This window comes from Rhea americana, unplaced genomic scaffold (assembly GCF_003343005.1).
Source record: "Rhea americana isolate MKP2758 unplaced genomic scaffold, rheAme1 scaffold_256, whole genome shotgun sequence".
In the NCBI taxonomy this organism is placed as follows: Eukaryota; Metazoa; Chordata; class Aves; order Rheiformes; family Rheidae; genus Rhea; species Rhea americana.
The window spans coordinates 554867-576159 of NW_028186375.1; the positions used below are offsets into that span (position 1 = coordinate 554867).

The window sequence follows — 21293 nt, forward strand, 5'->3', positions numbered from 1 at the left end:
CCCGCGCCCGGCGGCGGCGGCAGCGCTCTGCTTGGCCCGCGGCTGGTGCTCGCTGCCTGCTGCCGGCTCTGCGGCGGGGCTGGGCGGGGGGAGCGCAGCCCTCCGCGGCCGCGGTGGAGCTGGAGCGCGGCGCAGGGCTGAGAGGCGGATCGGATGCGCTTGGGTGTCATTAAACACAGCCGGCTGGCCGCGTGCTGGGGTCCGCGGGCGAAATCCCCTGCAAGAAATGGAGGCTGAGCTGTATTTTGCAGGGATTCTTGGGCCTCAGCTGCSTATTTACAAATGCAGAAACATACAAAACCGCACATATAAATACACATACATATATATATATATACACACACATAGACATACAGACACACACATATATATAAATATATATTTATGCTGAGATCTGGCTTAGAAACCAAGGAGTGAAGTTTTTGCTTGGGCTTTTTCAGCTGTATTGCAAGCATCACATGAAAATAGCTGTCTAGTGTACTGCCCAAAATTAATGATTTCTTTCTCCATTGAGATGAGGCTTGACTTTCTCTGTAGTTGGTTGAGCTTCATCTGGTCTGCCAAGGGATACATGGCAGGTGCCTACAACAATTTGGCTGTTTTTTTTTTTTTTTTTTTTTTTTTTTTTTTTTTGACAAATGTTGTACAAGTAACCTACCCCATAACCCTCTGTAAAATAGCAGAGTGATTTAGCATGGGAGATAACTTATTCACAGTCTGGAAAGCTTTCTGCTCCAGGAATTACATTTGTAATAGGAAAAGTGGGTAATTGAATGTAAGAGCAGTACCACATGCAAAGCACAAGGGAGTTCATCCACGCAGCCGCCCTGTTACGCTCCCCCCGGAAAAGGCAAGGGACATCCAAACGCCTGTGCGCTCCTCCCAAGCTCTCTGCAGCTGGCCTCGCATTAACCCTGGGGTTGCCTGGCTGCTGGTGCACTCTGAGGCACCTCTTAGCATTTACATTTTAGCCAAATACACAGGGAACGAATTAATGGAGTAAATAAAATGCCTTACTGCCTTCAATTAAAGACATGAGAAGCCCCTTCACAATCAGCAGGCAYTAAATACTGAGTCCTGTCTTGTACATAGACATAGCTCTAATAGCACGAGCCCCTTTTAACAGCTTGCTTTAATGTTAGGATGGTTCCTTTTGTGCTTTTTATTGATCTTCCTGGGGCCAGCCCGTGTAGAGGCAACCTCAGTCCTTTCTGGGCATTAACGCGGTGGCATGTTTCTGCTCCTAGGGTAAAAGAACATGCGCAAATTGAATTACACGAACGAAGATCCGTCAGCAAACGGATCCCACCATGTGAAAAGAGAAGCTGGGTCCAGATTGCTAAGCAGGACACTCTGAAGCTGAAAGGATGAGCTCCCAGCTGAAGACCTTCCTCCCACGTAAGAGCGGCAGGCTCTGGYTCAGCACCAGGCTCCGAGCTTGCCCGGGGCTTGGGCTTTCTGATGCCAGCTGTAGTAAGGGAAAGGCAGCAGGGCTTCAAGCAGCCGAGGAGCTGCCTGGGTTGGGTCCTCAAGCCACAGGTTGAATCACGCTGCTTAGGGGGTCAGACTCAGCTGGAGGAGCGTAGTTTCGTGGATGACGCAGCCTTCCCCTGACATGCTCGGAGATTTCTGGCACCACACTCCACGGAAAATACCAGCCTCCCCCAGTTTTTGTCCATGGGCTGCCTCCGGTTTTCAGCTGCATCATCTCTTCCATCATTACGGTTTCTTATGCTTATTTCTTAAATATCACCAAGATTTCCTAGAGATCAACTGTAGCTCTCAAAGCACTTCACAGATGACAGCGGTGTCAGCTTCAGCCCGTGAAGGAGCTGTGGATCAGACGTGTCTCAGGTTCGCTCAGCAGGCAGGGCGAGGAATATGACCYGAGTATCCAAATCCCTGGCTCGTGCTTTAGTCTGCCGGCCATGCTCAGCAGCCCTGCAGCRTGCTCCGTCCCCGCCACCAGTTTACTTTATGGTCCAGATTCCCAGCTGCTATGAACTGCTTTTATTCTCCTGACCTCAGTGGAACTGGCCCGATTTACAGTCCTGGAGGATCGGGCCTTTTGTCACTAGAGAAATAGCGTGGGAGGATCTTTTCCAGGGCTCCTTCAAAAAGTGGAGCTCTAAGGCTGCAGSATGTTGTGGTAAGGCACTCAGAAGCACTTACAGCCAACTCAAACTGCACGTTGTCTCTATTCCCGTACGATAGTTCTATTTTTGGTGTTTCTTTGATGAATGTCTATGGCAAGCCTCCTAGAGGCTGCATACCCCCCTGTCTGAGATGCATGCTTTAAGAGTCAGCTTTTTACTGGAATTCATGCAGGAAAAAGCCAGGGCTCTTTCCTTGTGAAAAAAAACCCATCCTTCAGTGTTGTTTGTTGCTTATTCTCCAGGGAGCCAGCTGTCTGCCATGTTGATTTCAGGCAAGTCAAAAGGCTGAAGCAGGCATGGATCGGTCATGATTCATACCAAAGTCTGGCTGCTTTGAGCTGTTTAAAATTACTTGCAAGCTGCCAGCATTGTTCTCTGAGCTGAACAGCACTCCTCTGCAATCTGATCCTGCCCAGGAAAGGTTTGCATCCGCTTCTGCCTTTGATCAAACAAATGCCAGGATGTCAGCAAAAACAGCCAAAGCCCTGCAAAAGCTTTCCTCTCTCCCCTTAGGTTCATGCTGAGAGAATGTCAATGAAAAAGGTGGAATAAACTGGTGATCTAAAGGAGAGATTATTCAAAAATTTCAGGGAAACAATACTGATTTTCATTGGCTGACACCTGGCTCCCCTTTTAGGAGTTTTGCTCAACAGCAACTGGCTTACCTGACCTATATCATAATGTCAAATCCATCCAAACGTCTACCCAAGATCATGCAGGACTGGCAAAGACTAATACGAAAGTTTTACTGCTGATCTGATTATCTCAGGATTCTTTTAGACTATGCTTTCCTGCAAGAAGTTTCTCCAGCAAAAAAGAATGATTTAATCCAATCTGTGGATGACAGCACTTTAACAATAATCCCCATGGCTACAACGTGAAGCAGTGCTTACTTATGATCAGATTTGAAAATAGTGTACTTCTAGTATATTGGAAGTTGGGATGGCCAATATGTTAGGTAAAGGAACATTATCTTGGCAAGACTCCATTTTCTTCAAAAATCTCTGCTTTCTTGGCGGGAATATCAAGGTTTTTGTTTGGAACTGGATCTGCCAATAGCACTAGCTGTATATATTCAGAGTTTCACTATGCCCCAAACTGATGATGTGTCGTTATCCAGACACTGCCTGGAGTTTCCAGCACTTAGTTTGTAGCTCCTTTCTACCTTGAATGCGCTCACACTGCAAGCCAGAAAGTTAATACTGTGTGATGAAACCTGAAGCCTGGATGTGCACCGTATGCTCTTGTGTAGTGTTTGCACCACCTTCAGCATTAAATTTCAGTCCAACAACATAAATATTTGGGATGGACAAGATGTCAGCAAATGCAGGGCTTGTACCTGACCTATTTGCTCCCAGAGCAATGTTAGCAGTATGAATAGAAGATTGCAGTGGAAAAGCAAACTGGTCATAATCACTTTGCCACTCCTTAGCCAGTAGTAGGGCATCATCTCCAGGGAGGTTTTACCTGCATTTGGAAAATTATTCCACGTATAAAGCTGGRTATCAAACAGCCAAACAGTTAATATTGTATGCAAGCCCTTAGTTCACCTACTTATCTTTCAACATTAGGTTACATTAAGACAGGAAGGAGTTGGCACAAGCCTTCTTTCCTTCTCTTGGCTACATGAAACATTATTCCTCTCCTGTGATAAAATTGCTCTAGCACTGATCTATAAAATACCTTTGTTGCATGCCAACAGCACCATGTTCCTTGTTTGTTAAGGCAAATTTGGCTGGCAAACTTCCTCACATGAACTTCTGGGCAKGAGTTGTCTCTGTACAGAGCGTGGTATTGCTGAGGACTCTGGTCACTGCACAGGCTCACTCTGTCCAACCTCTCCAGCAAGGTATTTGCAGGGCAGCTGTCAGCCTGATCACTACTGCTAGCGGTCAGATGGTTCTGGTGATGTGATCATGAGTTTTGTTACTAACCTTGACATTAGCATCAGGAATCCTTCAGAGGAGACATCCTATTTGGGCAAAATGAGAAGTTATACTTTCTACGAGTTCATATTATTAAGATTCCTTTCAGAAAGTCTAGGAAAAGGCATATATATACTGCAGAAGGCTAGCACAGGCTATCTGCTAGAGGTAAAATAAATCCATCGAGCAAGGCACCCCTGTTCTGCAGGCAACGTTGCCAGCTCTATTACGCTTACAACAAAGCACTGCAATCATTYTGGTATTCTCTGAACTCCCCAGCAAGGGGAGACAGACAAGCGTGTAAAAAATCACAGGGCTCTTGGGGCAGAAAGGAATTGTAGGGGATACCTCCTCCATCTGCTCCCCCAAGGCAGGATCAGCTCTGCCATGTCATTCCCTGCACATCTAACCTAGCCTGAAGAACCTCCAGTGATAGCGATGTTCCAGTCTCACCAGGCAACGCTGCCATTAGAGTACTAGGTTTAACCTAGATTTTCCTTGCTGTTATTGAAGACCATCCTTTCTGTAGACACATTACCATTTGCTCTGGACTTTGTAGCAGCCTTTACAGACCTCTAAATATACCAATACATCGCTCTCGGCCTTCTATTCTGTAGGAAGACGACCTTCCCTTTTGGTAGAACACAACCTTTCCTTTCCTCAGAGATCAGCCTTTCCACATCTTGGACCATTCCTTTTGTTCTCCTCTCTTTAGGACACATCTGTTTGAAGCTCGGCACCTAAACTTTGTCCATAACTCCAGTGCAGGCCTGGCCACGGCAACGCAAACCTAATACAATAGTCCAAGCTGTGTTTCTGTTTGGTGTTTCTGGTATGTTATCTGCCTTTTTCACAATGCAGGACATTTGGCACCTGCTGACTTCTGATTTGCCACAACTTCCTACTCCTTAATCCAATGTTTCTCATCAGTATTTGCGCGGTTAATTATTTTCACCTAGCCTATTTCTTTGCAGCCTCTGTTTTTCAGACCCTCTCTCAGTTTTTCCGATGTAGCTATGAATTTCAGGTCAGCCTTTCTACATGTTTCCAGACCTTCTCCTCCAGGTGGGACCTTCAGATTCAGTACCAACATTTGCATGACTAATGAAATACTTACAGTCCTGGACCTATACCAAGCCCCTGGGAAATCCAGTCTTCCAGCTGGACAGTTACACTAATAATGTCTGAGTAACAGCTTCACTTCAGCCATGTTTCTTTAGCTTGTTTATAAAGTCATGAGAAGGCTCATCARATGCCTACAAACCTTCCCTCACTCATACTTTTAGATTACGCTAGCTATAAATATGCTATTACTAAATCTTTCTTTTTAAAAAAGAAAAACTTTTTTCTTTTCTTTTTCTTCTAGATTTTGGAGAAGAACTGGAAAACATGATTTGAGGTCCCCCAAAGCAGCTGGCAACCAAAACATGTAAAACAGGATAAATGAAGAATAGAGAAAAATAGAGAAGGATATCTATTTTAGTATCAACGTTGAGGTGCGGGGAACCCCAGTGCTAGCAACTGGGCAATTGCCGTTCTTTGCCATTTAATTGCTCAGCTGGATAGAGCTGCAGGATTTAGCCCAAGGAAAAGGTCAGCAAGTAGAAGTTGCATTTCTCCTTTCTGGCCACACGATGTACCCATCACTCCATGGACAGCTTGGCAGGACAGCCAACAAACAGTCACAAAAGCAGGTGTCTACTTTCCAGTTTTCCTTATTCCCCCAAAGCATCTTCTTACCTCTATTCAGGTAAGAATAGCCAGCACTGTCACCTGTTCAAAACCACCAGCCAGCTGCGGATCAGGGCTAGGTGTTTTGGCATAGACAAGGATGAATGGAAGGGAATTGGTGTGGCCCATACCTTGCCTTTCCTCTTGCTGGATGAAGGCTACTGCTCCTGTGAAATAAAAAGGGGCCAGCTGGTCAGGAAGTGGCGGCAGTTTCAATCTATGCAAGTTGTAACAGGCAATGAATAATTGGGAAAATTGTAATTCTTAAACATGAGGTTTTGCTATAACTTTCAGTGGGGAACACAGGGAACTTTTAAACTCTAACATTTTTTAACTTTTTATTTCTAATTGCTAGGATGTATCGGCCTTGTATTGGTCATCTCCTGGTTGCCTTGAGCAGAACTTAGACACTGTTGGAAACCAGACTGGCATTCTGCAGGAACCAGCACAGAGACATGTAAAAGAAATACTAGGATTGGTATGAATAAGTGTGTAACGAGCATCAGAAGAAATAGCAGAACAAAGGTTAAAAAAATGGCTTGTATTGATAACAAAGGGTACTATTCCCAGCAAAAAAAGTGGGGAATGTGTTGTCTTTTTCACAGCCTGGAAGGCATGTACACTGATAAGAGTATAGCACAGAACTCATTTGCGGAAGACTGCTTTCTGATAACAGGAGGGTGGCAATGGAGTTGCAGCATATCRCGTATCCTGTTCGTTCTTCTGGTAGCCTACTAGGAAGACAGACCATACCAAAGGACCACTACGCAACAGCTGTTGATACCTAAAGATTATTAGAGGTCTGGTGAAAAACTAGTTCATAATCATCAACCAAGAGGAATGTAGGAGATTTAGTGAGGATTTGACAGCCAGCATCCTTAGTCCTATGTGTTGCACATAAGCAGCCAAGGCCAGACCACTTGAACACATACATTTTGTTGCTTGTGAGCGAGCAAGTGAATGAAATCTGTGAGAGTGTGAGTGGGCAAAATCAACTTCCTTGGAAATTCTGTAAATAAATATCATAYTCCTCTTCTGTAAGATCTTGCACTGAGTTTGATCACACAGTTTCCTACATCAGCAAGAATGATACAGCTAAAAGAAGAAAAGCCAGTGCCTTAAGGAAGCTCAGTGAGTAAAATTACTACAGCTAAAGATGAGCTACCAGGTAAGCCAGTCTTAATCTTAACAACTCTCCTGCTCCTGGTTGGGCCCTACTCAGTTTGAGGGATTCAAGTTACAAATATTCGTAAGCCTCCCTCCAGCTCCTGTAGCTACAGGCACCTCCATCTAATTACACTGTAGTACACTGTGATGAAGAGAATCCGGATCTGCCTTATTTTGTGGCACAGTAATTACARTAATTTAGATAGCATTTCTGATCACGATCCTGCGGAGATGGGGAACTCCTCCTAGGTAGGCCTATGGAATGGCTTTGTGTTGCATCTGTGGTCTAGATTTCTGAGACAGTTTGTAATTTGTCTGATCCTGGCATGTATTTTGACAAACCCAGCTCTTATGATCATGAAGATAACTTCCAAAACATGAAATAAATTCCACTTGCTACCCTATCTGCCTGGTCAAAAAATGTAAATATCCTCCTTAGCATGATGGCTTTACTCTGACATCTAAGAGCAGCAAGTTAGCTGTAAACATGTCAGACTATTTTTCTGATGATYGCAGCTCACAAGACTCTGAAGAGGTACAGCACACCTTTACATCCATTTGAATGCTCATAAAGGGAAGATACCAGACATTTGCTTTTCAATAAGCTATCAAAAATCCACGTATCTAAAAGATGACCTAATTATTAGCACATCTATACCACACAACCTGTTTGACCCAAACCGATCATTTGACAGCAGAACAAAACAGTGTTGTCTTTCAACTTTTAAACTAGCTCATATAGCACTTCTCCATAATTATACCAGTCTTAATCAGGACTTTAAAAAAGACTAATCTGCTCCTTAGCCATGGTTGGATTTAGTCGACAAATACCGTATATTAATTTACAGCAATTGCAGCTGGTTTGGGTATAAATTTCCCTTTAAATGCTGTTCTTCATGTGAACTAAGTAAATATGTGTAATCTGCCTTTTTAACTCATAACTAGAGCTTTTTAAAAGGAAGATGTGGGGAACACTTTCCTCAAAACCTTCTCCCTTTTACAAAAGGATCAAATGTGGAGACTGGAAATTATACGGCCAGATTGTAAGGTGRTAGTAAAACCAGAATAAAATCAATGAATTTTAATTAGAACTTATTTCAACTTTCAACATTTTGTTGAAAATCTCATGAAAAGCTGTATCTAGTTTAATTGACATTAATGTCTAGCAAGCTATAATAATGTCTGGTGTGAGCCAGCTGGACCGGATCTAGGGCTTGACATGAAGGATCTCATTAAGGACAATAGGATCTTTCCACAGTTTCCACAGGTCTCATAAAGCTTCATGTGTTTCAAATGGCGAGGCACTACAGATCTGACACTCGATCACCACTCACTTCAGAAAGTTTTGGGAAACTTGCTTATTTTAGGCAGCAGCTGTCTCTTTATGCAAAGCTGCTGACACTCGAATGGATAGTGACWAAGGTGCAAGAGCGCTTCTCTGTCTTCTCGATGGACTGGAGTCCCTCCAGGTTGCTCTATGGTGCTTCAGCAGGGAAGCAGGAAGACAAAGACATAACCTTGGGATCAGATGAGCATTTGGAAAATACAACCTTTGTAGTTTCATAAAATTCAAATATCAAGATGCAATATCAGTCAGATTTTTTAAGTCATACACAGATAGTACGCTTAATGTGAAAATTATTCAAAGTATACTTCTGTGCAAACATGAAGCAAATATCCTCAGCCTATCTATAGAGAAGTATTACTATCCCTACAGTAAAGGAAGGAAACAAGAAAAAAAAACGGTTAAAGATTTGTCTTCTTTATTCTTGTGCTTGCATTCTTGGATATTTTGCACYCATGCTTATTAGTTCTGGGATCAGAACATAATGCTTGAAACTTCCAAAATACATATAGATAGTACTAGATTTTTTTCAGGATTTGTGATACCGTGTTGTATGTCTCAGGATACAATCTACCCTACAGAGACAAACAAGCTTTTAATGGAAGAACTGCATCAAAACTGTTTCAGTAGCTCAATTCTGAAACCAGCACACTGATCAGACTTACTACGTGTGTCAAGTGCAAATACACCTAGCCAGTTTTGGAGAAGGACTGGTTATCTATGTATAAGGCTTGGAGAAATGCTACACTAAATAAGATGCTTCACAGGGATGGGATAAGTGGAGTAATTTGCAGTTAACCAGTGGCACTGGCCTGCTGGCAAAGGGCCCAGTTCTGGGAAGGTGAACCCGAATCCGGAGCTGTACCATTCTCTTTCAGGGGCATTCCCAAAGGCGTCACGGAGAGCTCACTAAGGTGACAATATCAGAACAGGGCCTGAAATCTTGGTCCAGTAAGATGTCCGGCCACCTAGGCAAGCCTTCATCTAGCTAAAAGGCTAAGTCTTCTCCAAACAAAGATCGAAACATGAATTCTGTTTGGGTGATTTTTATTTCAGATTAAGCAGCTACATAAAGAGACAAATATACATTTCCATGAGAGAAGAGAACAAGAGAGAAAGAATCATATTTGTTACTGTCCTAATGAAACATYCATCTCAACCTGAGCCACATGACTGTTTTCTGCCCCAGCAGGCAGGGAGACTTGCTATGCCTAAGGGTGCACTACACTGTAAACAGATCAGTAATATCTATCCCGGGGTCGCACACCCACCCAGACATAGCAGTATGGTCCTTTTTGCATGTGTGCACATACATCTGTTCTTGGTAGATAATAAAAAGACTGAAGCAGAGTCACATGGATCAAACCCATAGCTTTTAAACAGGAACAGTTACAGAAGTTCACAAGGAACAACATACCCACATGGCACAAGGTACGTTTGCAATGGAGTGGTTACTCTAAGTGCATTCAGCATGAGGTTTTATCTAAAGGCAGATACCTACGTATCAGTGATACTGAATTGTACTGGAGCAGATGGCAGTGAATTTCAAAGTTTATCTGTGCATCATTTTATTAATTAACCAAATTTTTTAGCATATAAAAATACAAGAATCCTCCCTCCTAATTAGAGCAATTTGTGTTTATATAAAAGAAAAGCACACATACACATACACACATCAGAGGCAGACTTGCTAACAGAGAGTTTATAGGATAAAGAAAAGAAACTCACTTTCCCTGTCACATGGATCAGGCTCTAGTCTCAACCAGGACATCATGTTCTCCCTTCTGTCCCCAGGGATAACTGAGTCTCTCACCTTTGGTGCATAGTTATATTCAAAAGCCAAACAGTGACTTTGAATTTTGCCTGAAGGGAACCAGGTCAAGGCACCTGTAACAGTAATAAGGCAGATTTCATAGCTCTACTGCAGAAGGAGACTCCTCGTGCCTTAGGGGTGGTCCTGCTGTCCCTGAATCTAGAGGGCTAATCGAAATCTTCATCCTCACCAAGGTGTGAGTGAGTCACGCTCAGTTTGCTAAAAACAAGAAGCAATTCAGAAGAGGAGAAACATCTCCCAGTCGCAGAGGTACACTCAGCTATTCTTACTGCTGCTCATGGTCTCCATCCAGCACAAGACATGTTTTGTGCATGACATTACACAAGTGYAACCAGGATAGTAACACAAAAAGTCTAAATAGGACTATATTCTTAAAAGACTGGAAGATTCAGAGATGCAAACACACTTCCTCCACACTGGTCCTCAGGGTGGTAATATCAACAGAGAGCCTGTTGTGCTCTGTGTTGCAGAGCCAGAACTGGGTTAATTTGGTCACAACTATTTGACTTATTAAAGTGTAAAATGCCATTCAAGTATTGCCTTGAAATAGTTTTTTTTCAGCCCAGCATTTTCCCAAAGTAGAATTTATGCCTTCCCTCCATTACAGCAGGATGTGAGATACTGCAGCATGAGGGAAGGCCTAAGGCAGCTTTATGTTTAATCCATGTACCACAGGACCCTGGTCCTGCTGCTGAGTGCCACGGTCTGGTCAGACTCCAAGGACGAGAGCAGACTCTGCAAGYGGGATACAAAGAAGGGATGCCAAAACAGAAATCAGAGAGCCTTTCTTCTGCRTCAAACCTGATCACCTAGAGAGCACAATCTTCTTGTGAGAGCAGAGCAAACGCCAATTCAGAAGAATATTGAGAGTGTGTAAAACACCTCTGATTATAGCCAACAAGCTTTAAAAATATTGCTTTACTGCTGTATTGCTTGGCATTTTCAGGAACATTAGCTTCCTGCATATCAGTGAAGGCCTTAGCCCATAAATTTTGTACCATTCCTTCTGCTTCTTAAAAAGCTACAACACATACGAGTCAATATTGGGGGTATCTTTATGGTTAAGCACAAGTCTTTCAGTGGGAATGTATTCCAGGGKGTTTCAGGTATGTGTAAACAATTTCCTTGCAAAAAGCCTTCAGTGATTTCCSTTGGTAATTTTGTTCTGTAATATGTAACAGCAGCTAACTTAATTTGTACCTACACGTCATATGCAGTTCAACCTCAGTTACTAAATGCATGCTTGCAAAGAAGCATKTAACTTTGCTCAGTATTGTTATCAGGAGGAACAAGCAAAAGCTGAGGATTATCTAACACCAAGTTGCCTGGTCTCTGTGAACTTTAAAACCACTCCATTAGCTTTGCATTACTATAAGATTGACTAAAAACTCATTTCCTTGCTCTAGTTCCCATCAACAACCCTGCTTGCCTTGCAGCCAGCGTCTCTGGCCTTTTGGGAACTTTCARCCCTGGGCAAGACAAATACGAACCTTTCCTGAGCAGGAAATACAGAGTTGGTGCACTGAAACGTTCAGACCCATCAGCTCCTGCTGCTGCTGAGATCAGTGGTTAAACCTAAGTGAGATTTCRTTGCTATTGAGGATCTGCTGACAATGTGACAGATTCAGGGCCCCTGCTAAGTAACCATACAATGGACTCTTCAATGAAAGAGAGATTTTAATTTTTTGCTTTTCTATTAAGAAAATCAATTCTAGAGGAGTGATAACTCTTCCACACTTCTCCTCTTCCATGCACTCCCCCAAATGGAGTGATCATCAGCCTGTCTCATTCCTAAGCAGTAAAATACTTCCTGCCCTAATACACTATTAATAGCATGGTATCAATACTCAAACATATTTATATAACCCCAGACGTTAATTGTTTAGGGGGGGTGATATCAGCTAATGATGGCACTGGCTTCAGAATTCATGAGGTCTGTCCTAGCCTATCTGGTGACTTCATGTCACTCAGGAAAGCATCCTTTTACCTTTCTCTGCATGTATTCACTTCTGCATCTGTGAAATGGTGCTTGTCAGTAACAAATGTCTGTAAAGACCCCAAGCAGAGAATGAATACTGTATGAACATTAATTGCCCAAGCAGGTGCTCAGATGTGAAGACAGAGAGCTATGGGAACCAAGTAAGGCTCTTGATCAGTTTTCATCAGACTTATAATATCCAGGGACAACTGTCTCAATGTGTTGCCCAATGCTGGAAAAAGACTAAGATCATTTATTTGCCTCACTCCTTTCTTTCCTCCCTGAAAGAGAAGCAGCAAGTGAACACAGCTTTCATCAATATGCTTCCACAGATAACGAGATCTTTTTTTGCCCTTTGAGAATAATAACTACCATGCATTTTGCTGAGGAGCATTTGTCCCAGCTATTCTGCACAGAGTAATGTGGGTCAATCCGTGATCCTGAACTGTGCYGTTTTTTCCCTGTGGTTATGGCAAGCAGCCAGGAGCAGCTTATCAGAGCCCCACGCTGGCGTGCTGGGTGCTTAGCTGTCACTTGGTGACAGTGTGCTTTGCAAACAGCATTCAGTCTGCGCCTCTCCCTGCCCAGCGTCAGCGTGCAAGGATTTGCGTGATTGCTGCTACATGCTAGACAAATGTAGTCTCTGACGTTACGCCMAAGAAAATGCCAAGGAAAAGATGCTTTCTTCAGTGATTGAACTTATTCTGTATCCACTCACCTACTCTGTCCTCTGTGATGCTCCCCCTGCAACCTTAACTTCTAGCTCTTCCTTCAGGTATGTCAGGCAGATGTATCACGCAGACATAACAGGGCACACTGCTCCTCTACTTGACCAAATCACACCTCCTTTTTGAAATGCAACCCACTCTGACACTAGCTTCTACTCTTTCCCAGACTTAGTGCAGCAAATATGTACATTTGAACAGATCACTCCTTCCTTCTGTCACACAAGGAATCATTCACATCGTACCTCAATGCAACTCTAGACTTCATGACACATGCTTTAGTTATCTGAGTGCTTTCAGTTTTTTGTTCATTGTTATTTAAGATTTACTGCTCTGTGCCTTAAGACTGTTGATTCACTATCCTCCACATTATCGCCTCTGAGAGACAGGTAAGTATCTGTAACCTCCACTTACAGGCAGAGGATTTATGTGACCTGCCTAATTCTATGCTGCTCATCAGTCRCAGGATCAGTCACTGCAGGCAGGTCTGCAAGTGATTCTGAACTGCCATGGCCCAGTTATGATCCATGAAGATGTCACATTTTTCTATTAATAAGTTTGCCTTTTGGTCTTCTGCTTTCCTACCTGAGGCCTATTGCTCGCTCCTTGTGGGAGGCTCAGGAGAAATGGATTCCAGCAGAAGGCTGTTTTCCAGAGGGCTGCAGGAGTGTGCTGTGCTAGCAGGGGATCAGGAGTGAAGAGTCAACACACATTTCTGCCAAGCCCCAAAGCAGCAGTGTTCACCAACACTACTGATCTTTGCTGAAGGAAGCTGTGTTTTTGTACCTTAGGCAAGCCCTCAAGGACACAGCCTASAATGTATGCGGGATGGTCAGCCACAAAGACATCACGGCCTTTTGCTCAGGAACTTGAAAGTCCATCCTTCAACAGCAGCCTAAGTGCCTCAATTTTAACTTCTCTTGCTGTATAATATACAGACAYGCATGAGAGAATGCATATGAGAATGGTCTTACTGGATCATGGCCATCTCTGGCAGTGGACACAGCAGATGCCCAGGGAAGAGTGTAGGGACAAAACAAGCACATATGAAACCTTCTTGCCCCATGCATGCTTCTCCTAGCTTCCCATCCTTCCAGCTCAGAGTGCTGTCTGTAAGGGCAATATCAGGACTGTCCAGAAAAAATTAAAGCAGAGGTTCTTTTAGCAGCTGACTTGGTATTTTGTCTGGCTCCACATTTCCACTATGTGTAAAGGACCCACAATGCGCCTAATGCTGTTTGGCACATCACTGCAGGAAGAGCCCTGTCTCACATTTGGCCCTCATTTGTTCTCAAGACAAAAGCCATTCTGACTGCAAGAGACATCCCAAGAGGGGTTTAAAGTCCTTTGCAATTACTGAATCTTGCAGTGCAATTACCAGCTCACCAGCTGAGGCTCAGCTGAAGCTCAGTTCCTGGGAATAAATGGATCTTTATTCAAAAGACCCTAATAGCAGTCAAGTGTTGGCACTCTCCATTGCTCTCTGCAGCCCGTCAGGCATCCACAGCCACATCTCACAGCACAGAACAAGCCCTTTCTCAGGATAACGGAAATGCTGCTTAGCACCCTCAGAGCAACCCATTAATTTACTAAGCTTCACAAACCTTTGGTGAGCTAGGGTAGAAGCAAAGCGGAATGCAAACGGGTCACCAGATGACTACATTCCCCAGGACCAGCTGGGGCCCTCAAAGCTCAGCATCCACCCTCCCACTTAGGCCTGAGCCACTGACAAATAAAAACAGCTTTGGGCATTTCAGGAAGTGGGATGAAATGAAGCYGTGATGGATAAACTACGGAGGGGAAAGTCAGTCTCGGAGAAGAAGAAATAAAAGATGGTCTAGAATAGTTCAAGAAACTTCCCTGAAGAAAAAAAAAAGCAGAAAAAAAAGGTGCTGGAAATAAAATGGGATGGGGTATGCCAAGGACTTATCTTACCTTGCCTTCTGTATTCCCCTATCTACCCCAAATCAATCACTGTACTAGAAGATAGGACATGAGTTGTTCGTAGCCTGCTTTCCTAAGGAGAGGAGGTTTCTGTGACCACAGGTTTGCTCTGGGTATGTATTCTCCTGTTCTGACCAATAACACCAGAATCCACTGCTCTTTTTCAATCCCATTTCACCTGTGTGGCATAGAGACCTCCATGAYGTAGCACGATACATTTCATACAAGCAAAAGTCTGCCCAGAAGAAGATGCCACTACTACCCCTCTTGCTATAAAAGGATGTAACTGGAGCTCCCTTACACTATCTTGTATCAGAGAATGCATGTGAGAAATATCCCTTAAAAAGGGAAAGAATTAGTAGGAACTCACTCTTGGATCTAAGATACAAACCCATAAGAAACCTAAAATGGAAATGAAAGGAAGCTGGGGCAGGAAAGSCAACGGCAGCCAAGTGTCCCCAGGGAATGTGGATACCTTACAAAGAACCCCAGAACCTCTTTGTCCCTTCCAAAGCAAAGACTAAAACCAAAAAGAAAAACAGTATTTCCTAGATGGAATTTATTTCCTCCTGAAAGAAAAGTCAACTGACKGAAGAGGTTTCCATTTTACAGTCAAGTCTGGAGAACTCAAACATACATCCAGTCAAAGAGACATTGCATTAAGTACCATGTGGCACTAGAACCACGGAGTGCCCGGACAAGAGCAGAGCAGGTACCACTGGCTGCACCTGCCCTGCTGCTGAGCACCTTCTTAGTCAGCTTTCAGTCTCTAGGCAAGAGGCTGCATGGGGATCTGAAATAGGAACTTCTCAGTGTAACACATTGCACTGCAGGTCAAGGACTGCATCTGAACAGCACAGAGTGAGAAAAATGCACATGTTTCAACAGTCTTTTCATTTTACTACAAGAACCTTACCTGAAGACCATGACTACTTGAAACAAGTGGCAAGTTTTCTATCAGTTTCACTGAGCTTTTGATGAGGATTCGCACTGCTACAAGCGCAACTCTTAGAATGTACCAACATTTTTACAGTTCATGAGAGTGTAATATTTGATGTTTTACAATTGTACTTCAAAAAAAAAAAAAGAAAAAGAAAAAAAAGAAAAACAAACAAACACGCAGAAGCCAGATGGAGAGCCCATGGAGACGGTGAAGATGTGGCATGGCCATCTTAAGGACACTAACATTACAGAAAAACATGAAATGTATCTTGCGACACAGATGATACAGAAAAGACAAGATATTCTGACAAGCAGTAATTACCCTGCTTCCACAGAACCTCTTGGTACCTCTTGCTATGTGCAAACACCAAAACAACTGGCACCACTATAAGCCTAAAACAGAGGTACTGTAAGATTAYAGATTTCTTTAAGTTAAGAATACTGGTCCTGAATACTCATGGTCCATAAAAGTCCTATGGCACCTGTTTCCAGGAGGAGTGTTAGATTTCCTTGGTTAAATTCCAGCTACAGTAATGATTTGACCTCTTTGAATCTAACCACTGGAACAAGCCTGACATGGGACTATATCTTAAAATTACTTTGACATTCATAATGATGCAAAACATGGCAACCCACTAGTGGGAAATGGGGGAGGTATTTTTCAGCAAAGACCCGTGCTTTTGCATCGCTCTCGGAAAATCCTAAAAAGACTCCAAGATATCAGTTTCACTTTACAGTTCCCTGGAATCTGCTGTCAGGAAGAATGCTTCATAGCCTACCCTATGCTGCTACAGAAAAAAGGCACAACCTAGCTGAAGCACCACAGAGCAAAAAAAACAACAAGGCAATCCGTCTGTGAGAAACCTCAGCTTTCGGGGTGAAAACTTTTACCTGTGAGCAGCATCAACTTTAGGGTGAAAAATCAAAATCAGGAAATGTTCTACTCTGAAACACTGCTGTGATTCTTCATGGGAACTGTCATCTTGGTGCTCTTGCTGCCTGCTCTCATGAGCTGGCCTGAGCTGCATGTGTTCTGGTGAGGGAGAACATCAGAGACTGGAGGGCTAAATGCCYGGTAGGAGACAAAACACAACTACAGAACTCAGCCCACAGAGAACAGTAGCGATTTTCAGCTCCCTTGAGGCATCCATGAAATATTTATGTTTGTTTAAAAAACAAAAAAGTTCTGTTGAGACCCATTTCTTCAAACATCAAAGGTTTTCAAAACATCTCTTATTTGTTGACTTTTATGACCAGTTGCAAAGTGCGCTTCTGGTTTCCTGAGTTGAGAGGACTTGGGAGGATTCTAATAGAAGGAAATGCAAAGTTGCGATGTGTCTTCATTTGCTAGAAAATGAAATAATAAATACCGGGCCAAGAATGTCCCTAGAGAACTGTTCGTCTCAGATTTTTAAGGTGAGCCAAGGAATGTCCRAATTTTGTGGACGTGGACATAAACAAACTGGTTAAAAAGCAACTCCACCTGCAGTTTTGCAGTGGACTGACTAATCCTTTCCTACCTTGATTGTTTGTGTGCTGCACACAATTAAACAGCTAGTAATGACGCACTCACTGTGTTTTCCCTCAGAGGTGGCTGCATCTCATTCTGAGCGTCTTTTTGCAAAATTCTTCCTTTACCAGGAAAAAATTGTTCCATTACCAGGAAAGATGCTTTGCAAATGAAGGCTGCCRCTGCTGCTATGAAAATTGGAACTGCCTCTTCCTAGTGCCATGAACATAAACATCAGCAAATGGATATCTTTCCAAAATAGCTTCCTCTGAAGCAAAAGAGGAGAAAGAGAAGAGGAGACTTGTCATTGCTTTTTAACAAAGCTAAGTGTAAATATATACTGCTGAGTTAACAGTGTGGAGACTGACCCTATGCACTCATCTTACTAAACTAGCCAAGAAAAAGAATCACAAGTCCAGGCAAACCTTTGCACTTGCATAGCATTCATTTGTAACTATTTGCTGTCCAAAAAGCCAAGAGAAAAAAAACGGGCCTTTGCAGTGAGTTTGCTGGACTTTGATCAGGTTTGGGGTGCAAATTCAGGATGTATGTGGTAAAGGAAAAAAGGTGGAGTCAGAATCCAGAAGCATTTGACTCAGCCTTAAGCCATTTGCCATTAAGCACTACCCTGGCCCAGCACCACCTAGAATTATTAAATGTGAGCTACTGCCAGAAAAACACTTAAAGCAGGACCAAGCTCCTAACAGGAACAAGTATACAGTTTTCCTAAACCCAGAGATCACTGAACTACGTGGGATTAGAAACTCACCTTTCTTCCTCCTTTGAGCCAACAATCAGACTTGCCTGTTGTCAGTTCCCACATGTGTGCAGACTTTTTCCTCCCCCGTTCAAGTTTGCTGGGAAAGGGATATGACTTAATTTGTTTGGACTGACCTATTAAACAAACATGAACAGGACAAGGTGTGCTAGCAAAGGAGCATGTGTGTTTTCATGAAGGAAACCGACTTAGTTTCTTGATGTTGTCACAGGCAAGTCTCATTCAGACAAATCTGAGCTGGAACAGACTCTGTATTTTTTTTGGCCCAAGAGGGATTAACTTTAATTTGTATTTCCTCTTAATTTTTTTCTCAAATGCTTGGTTAGAGTGAAGGAAAAAATGGTCTTTGATCTTCACTGAGAACTTCTTTATCTGGTCCTAAAATTCGGGAGTTAGTCACCAAAAGGCAGGAAAGCCACTATAAGCTGCAATGAACTGGGGAAATGGAACAAGGATGATACCCCCATAAGCTACTAACTCAAACATGAAACTAAAAAAATAAAAAAGCTAGTTTTCAGCATATATTGGCTGTTTTTATGGGACAGGAGAACAGGAGAGGAAGGGATTTGGGAGAAAAATGTTGCTTCATATTGTTTCTGTAGTTGCCAGCAAGTGTTTCCAGGCAAGAAACTAAATCTAAACAACATTCTCACCCACTTTGAGGTCTCTAGACCATATCTCTATCCAAACAGCAGCACAGTAAGCCTACTAATTTTCTTCTACAACCAGCACATACTGGGTTAGTCTACTTCCTCATCTCCTACCCATATGGGCCTTTAGTAACAGATTTCTTGTTAAACCAGAAGTTTCAATGGYCTTGTTTTCACATACATATATACATGTGTATATGCGCAACACATATACACATGTATACATACGATCTATCAAAATATTATTACAAAGCAAGAGGTTTTTTTCTCATTGTCCTTTCTCCCCCCACAACCCACCTCCCTTCCCCTCCCCAGACCAGTGTGTTTCAAAACAGACTGGAACAAAAAACTTTTAAGAGCCATCCAGCCCTTGTTAGCACTGCAAACGTCTAGGTGCGTTGCCGGTCCACCTCTAGGATGTGTGCTGACGAACTCCCTCTAGTTCACAATACTGATTCCTTGGATTCAGGGTCTGCTGTGCTGGTTGTGTTGGAGAGTTGATTTTTGTGAGTTACCAAAGGTGCCGTTTCTCCTTCAGACTTGCTGTTGGGAACTGCTTCCACATTGACTTCCTTTAATTCCTGTTCTTTCTCTTTCTTTGCTTTTTCATTCAGATAATGAAGGATACCTGCTCCTAGGGCATCCCCTTCCACATTCACAACTGTGGTGGTTCGGTCCCTGGTTCAGATATATATTAAAAAAAAAAAGGAAAAAAAGAGCAGAACGGTGGCATTTTAATTTAAGAGAGTTAAAACACAGTATGTGGACTGAAATTCATCCCCACTGTTCACTAACCTCAGTAGTGTTAGACAAAGGACATGTTGTTATCGTAACTATTTTTCCATACCAATATCATCACAAATGTGCACTGGAGCCAGTTTAAGGTGGACTCAAGCATTATTGTCAACTGGTTCTGGTCTCCCAGAAGCTAATAGCAATGGTGGTATGCTCTCAGACATCCTTCTTTTCCCAGTTCACCTCCCTCCCTTTCCCCAGGCCAGCACGTTTCAAATGTAAGTTCACAGCAGGAACTCAATTTGGGCTTATTCAGAAGGTGACTCGGAGCAACAGTCTCTCCTTTTTAACTATTTAGGAAAGTTAGACAGACTACTCTCTTAACCCAAACATTTATTTAATGTGTCCAAAATTAGGCAGAATCACTGTTTCTTGCCTGTAGCACCTGCCCTATTCTTCGGTCATGCAGCACAAGAATGGGGTGGCCCAGGACTTAACGGAGGAGGTTCCTCATAAAGAGGAACAATTTCTTCACCTGCATTTTCAGACTTCCTTCAGTAATTCTACAGCCTAGTTTCAACATATGCTTACCTTGTAAYTGTATTTCTGTTTGGTAATTAAATGTTCGGCATTAAAAGAAGACACAGGACTGTTCCCTCCCTCTRCCCCCTTCTTATTACTGCAAGACACAACTAAAGCTACTTGTTCCTCAACTAGAACAACAGTGTTGACCCCCGAGTGGTACAACATATTTTGAAATGAAGGTGGCCTGCATGACACAGACTGAGGGTAGGTCAGAATGGAAGGAGCAATAAGCTTTTCACTCATGCCTCCAAGCTCATGCACATTCACTCATGCACCTCCAAGCATAGCTTGTGGAAAGCACAGTAATCTCTCAGGAAGGTCTGACATGAAAGAGCTAGCCACTTCTTTGCCTGTCTCTCTTAGCCTTTGGAGGTGGCTGGTTCCCCAGGTGGTGACAGTAAGGAAGAGTTCAGTGGCCCTAAGAAAGCTGTACAGATGTGTTCATGCTCTACAGAGGTGTTTTTGTGTTGGGAGTGAGGAGGTAAGGCAGCTGCTGTCTTCTCCAGCCTTGGAAATTCAAGATCACCCCCAGACAACCTAATTTCCATGTCTTCTGTGTGACTAACCCATCCATACAGCAAAGCTGTTGCTTCCAAAGAACAAATCAGAGGGATTATGTAAAATCTAAACCAGGAACTGTCCAGAAACCTGCCAATTGGAAAAAAAAAGGCGTACAGCTAACAGTGGGATTTACGTCACTTGACCCTCACTAACCAGTGGTTCTAGCCTACCACTCACCTCCAACCAATGTCTTCAAAGCAGATACTGTGTTTAAGCTATCAGGTCATGCTTATTTTGCTAGCATTTAAAGTGTAGACATTATAGTCAGGCTTTCTGAACCATTGAAATTATGCATTAAAATTTGAGGGCAGAAAGAGGTTAAACATTCAGCTGTGCCGTAATTCATGAATGCTCAGAGAAGTCCTTCCAATTTGATTTTCTAGTATTTAAAGAAGAGCAGACACAAACAGGCTTGTTTGAGAGGAAAAGCTGAGAGATCAGCTTCTACAGAGCTCATTTAAGCAATAAGAAATCATCTGCATGTAGCATTTACACCTTCCATACACCTATGGCTGGGCCCTCAATACTTAATGCAAAACAGATTTTCTAACCCTTCCCTAATTTCATTTAGGTGGTGGTACAGAAGGTAAATTCAGGCTTAAACAAGGACATAACCAGGCTCRGTGGAGGGACAAATTCTTCCAGACAGAGCCCTGGCACAGGTTGCCCAGAGAGGTTGTGGAGTCTCCTCTACAGATATTCAAGGCCTGCCTGAATGCAACCCTGT

General features: G+C 43.0%; 1 protein-coding gene across 1 annotated transcript in view; it reads right to left on the reverse strand.

The window, feature by feature from the left end:
* Positions 1 to 9354: 9354 nt before the first annotated feature.
* SLC1A4 (solute carrier family 1 member 4) overlaps positions 9355 to 21293 on the reverse strand; it is a 30529-nt gene continuing 18590 nt past the window's right edge. The window contains exon 8 of the mRNA XM_085307282.1: positions 9355 to 19363. Coding sequence (XP_085163408.1) covers positions 19129 to 19363 — 235 coding nt within the window. The 3' untranslated portion in view covers positions 9355 to 19128. The remainder of the gene's footprint in view (positions 19364 to 21293) is intronic.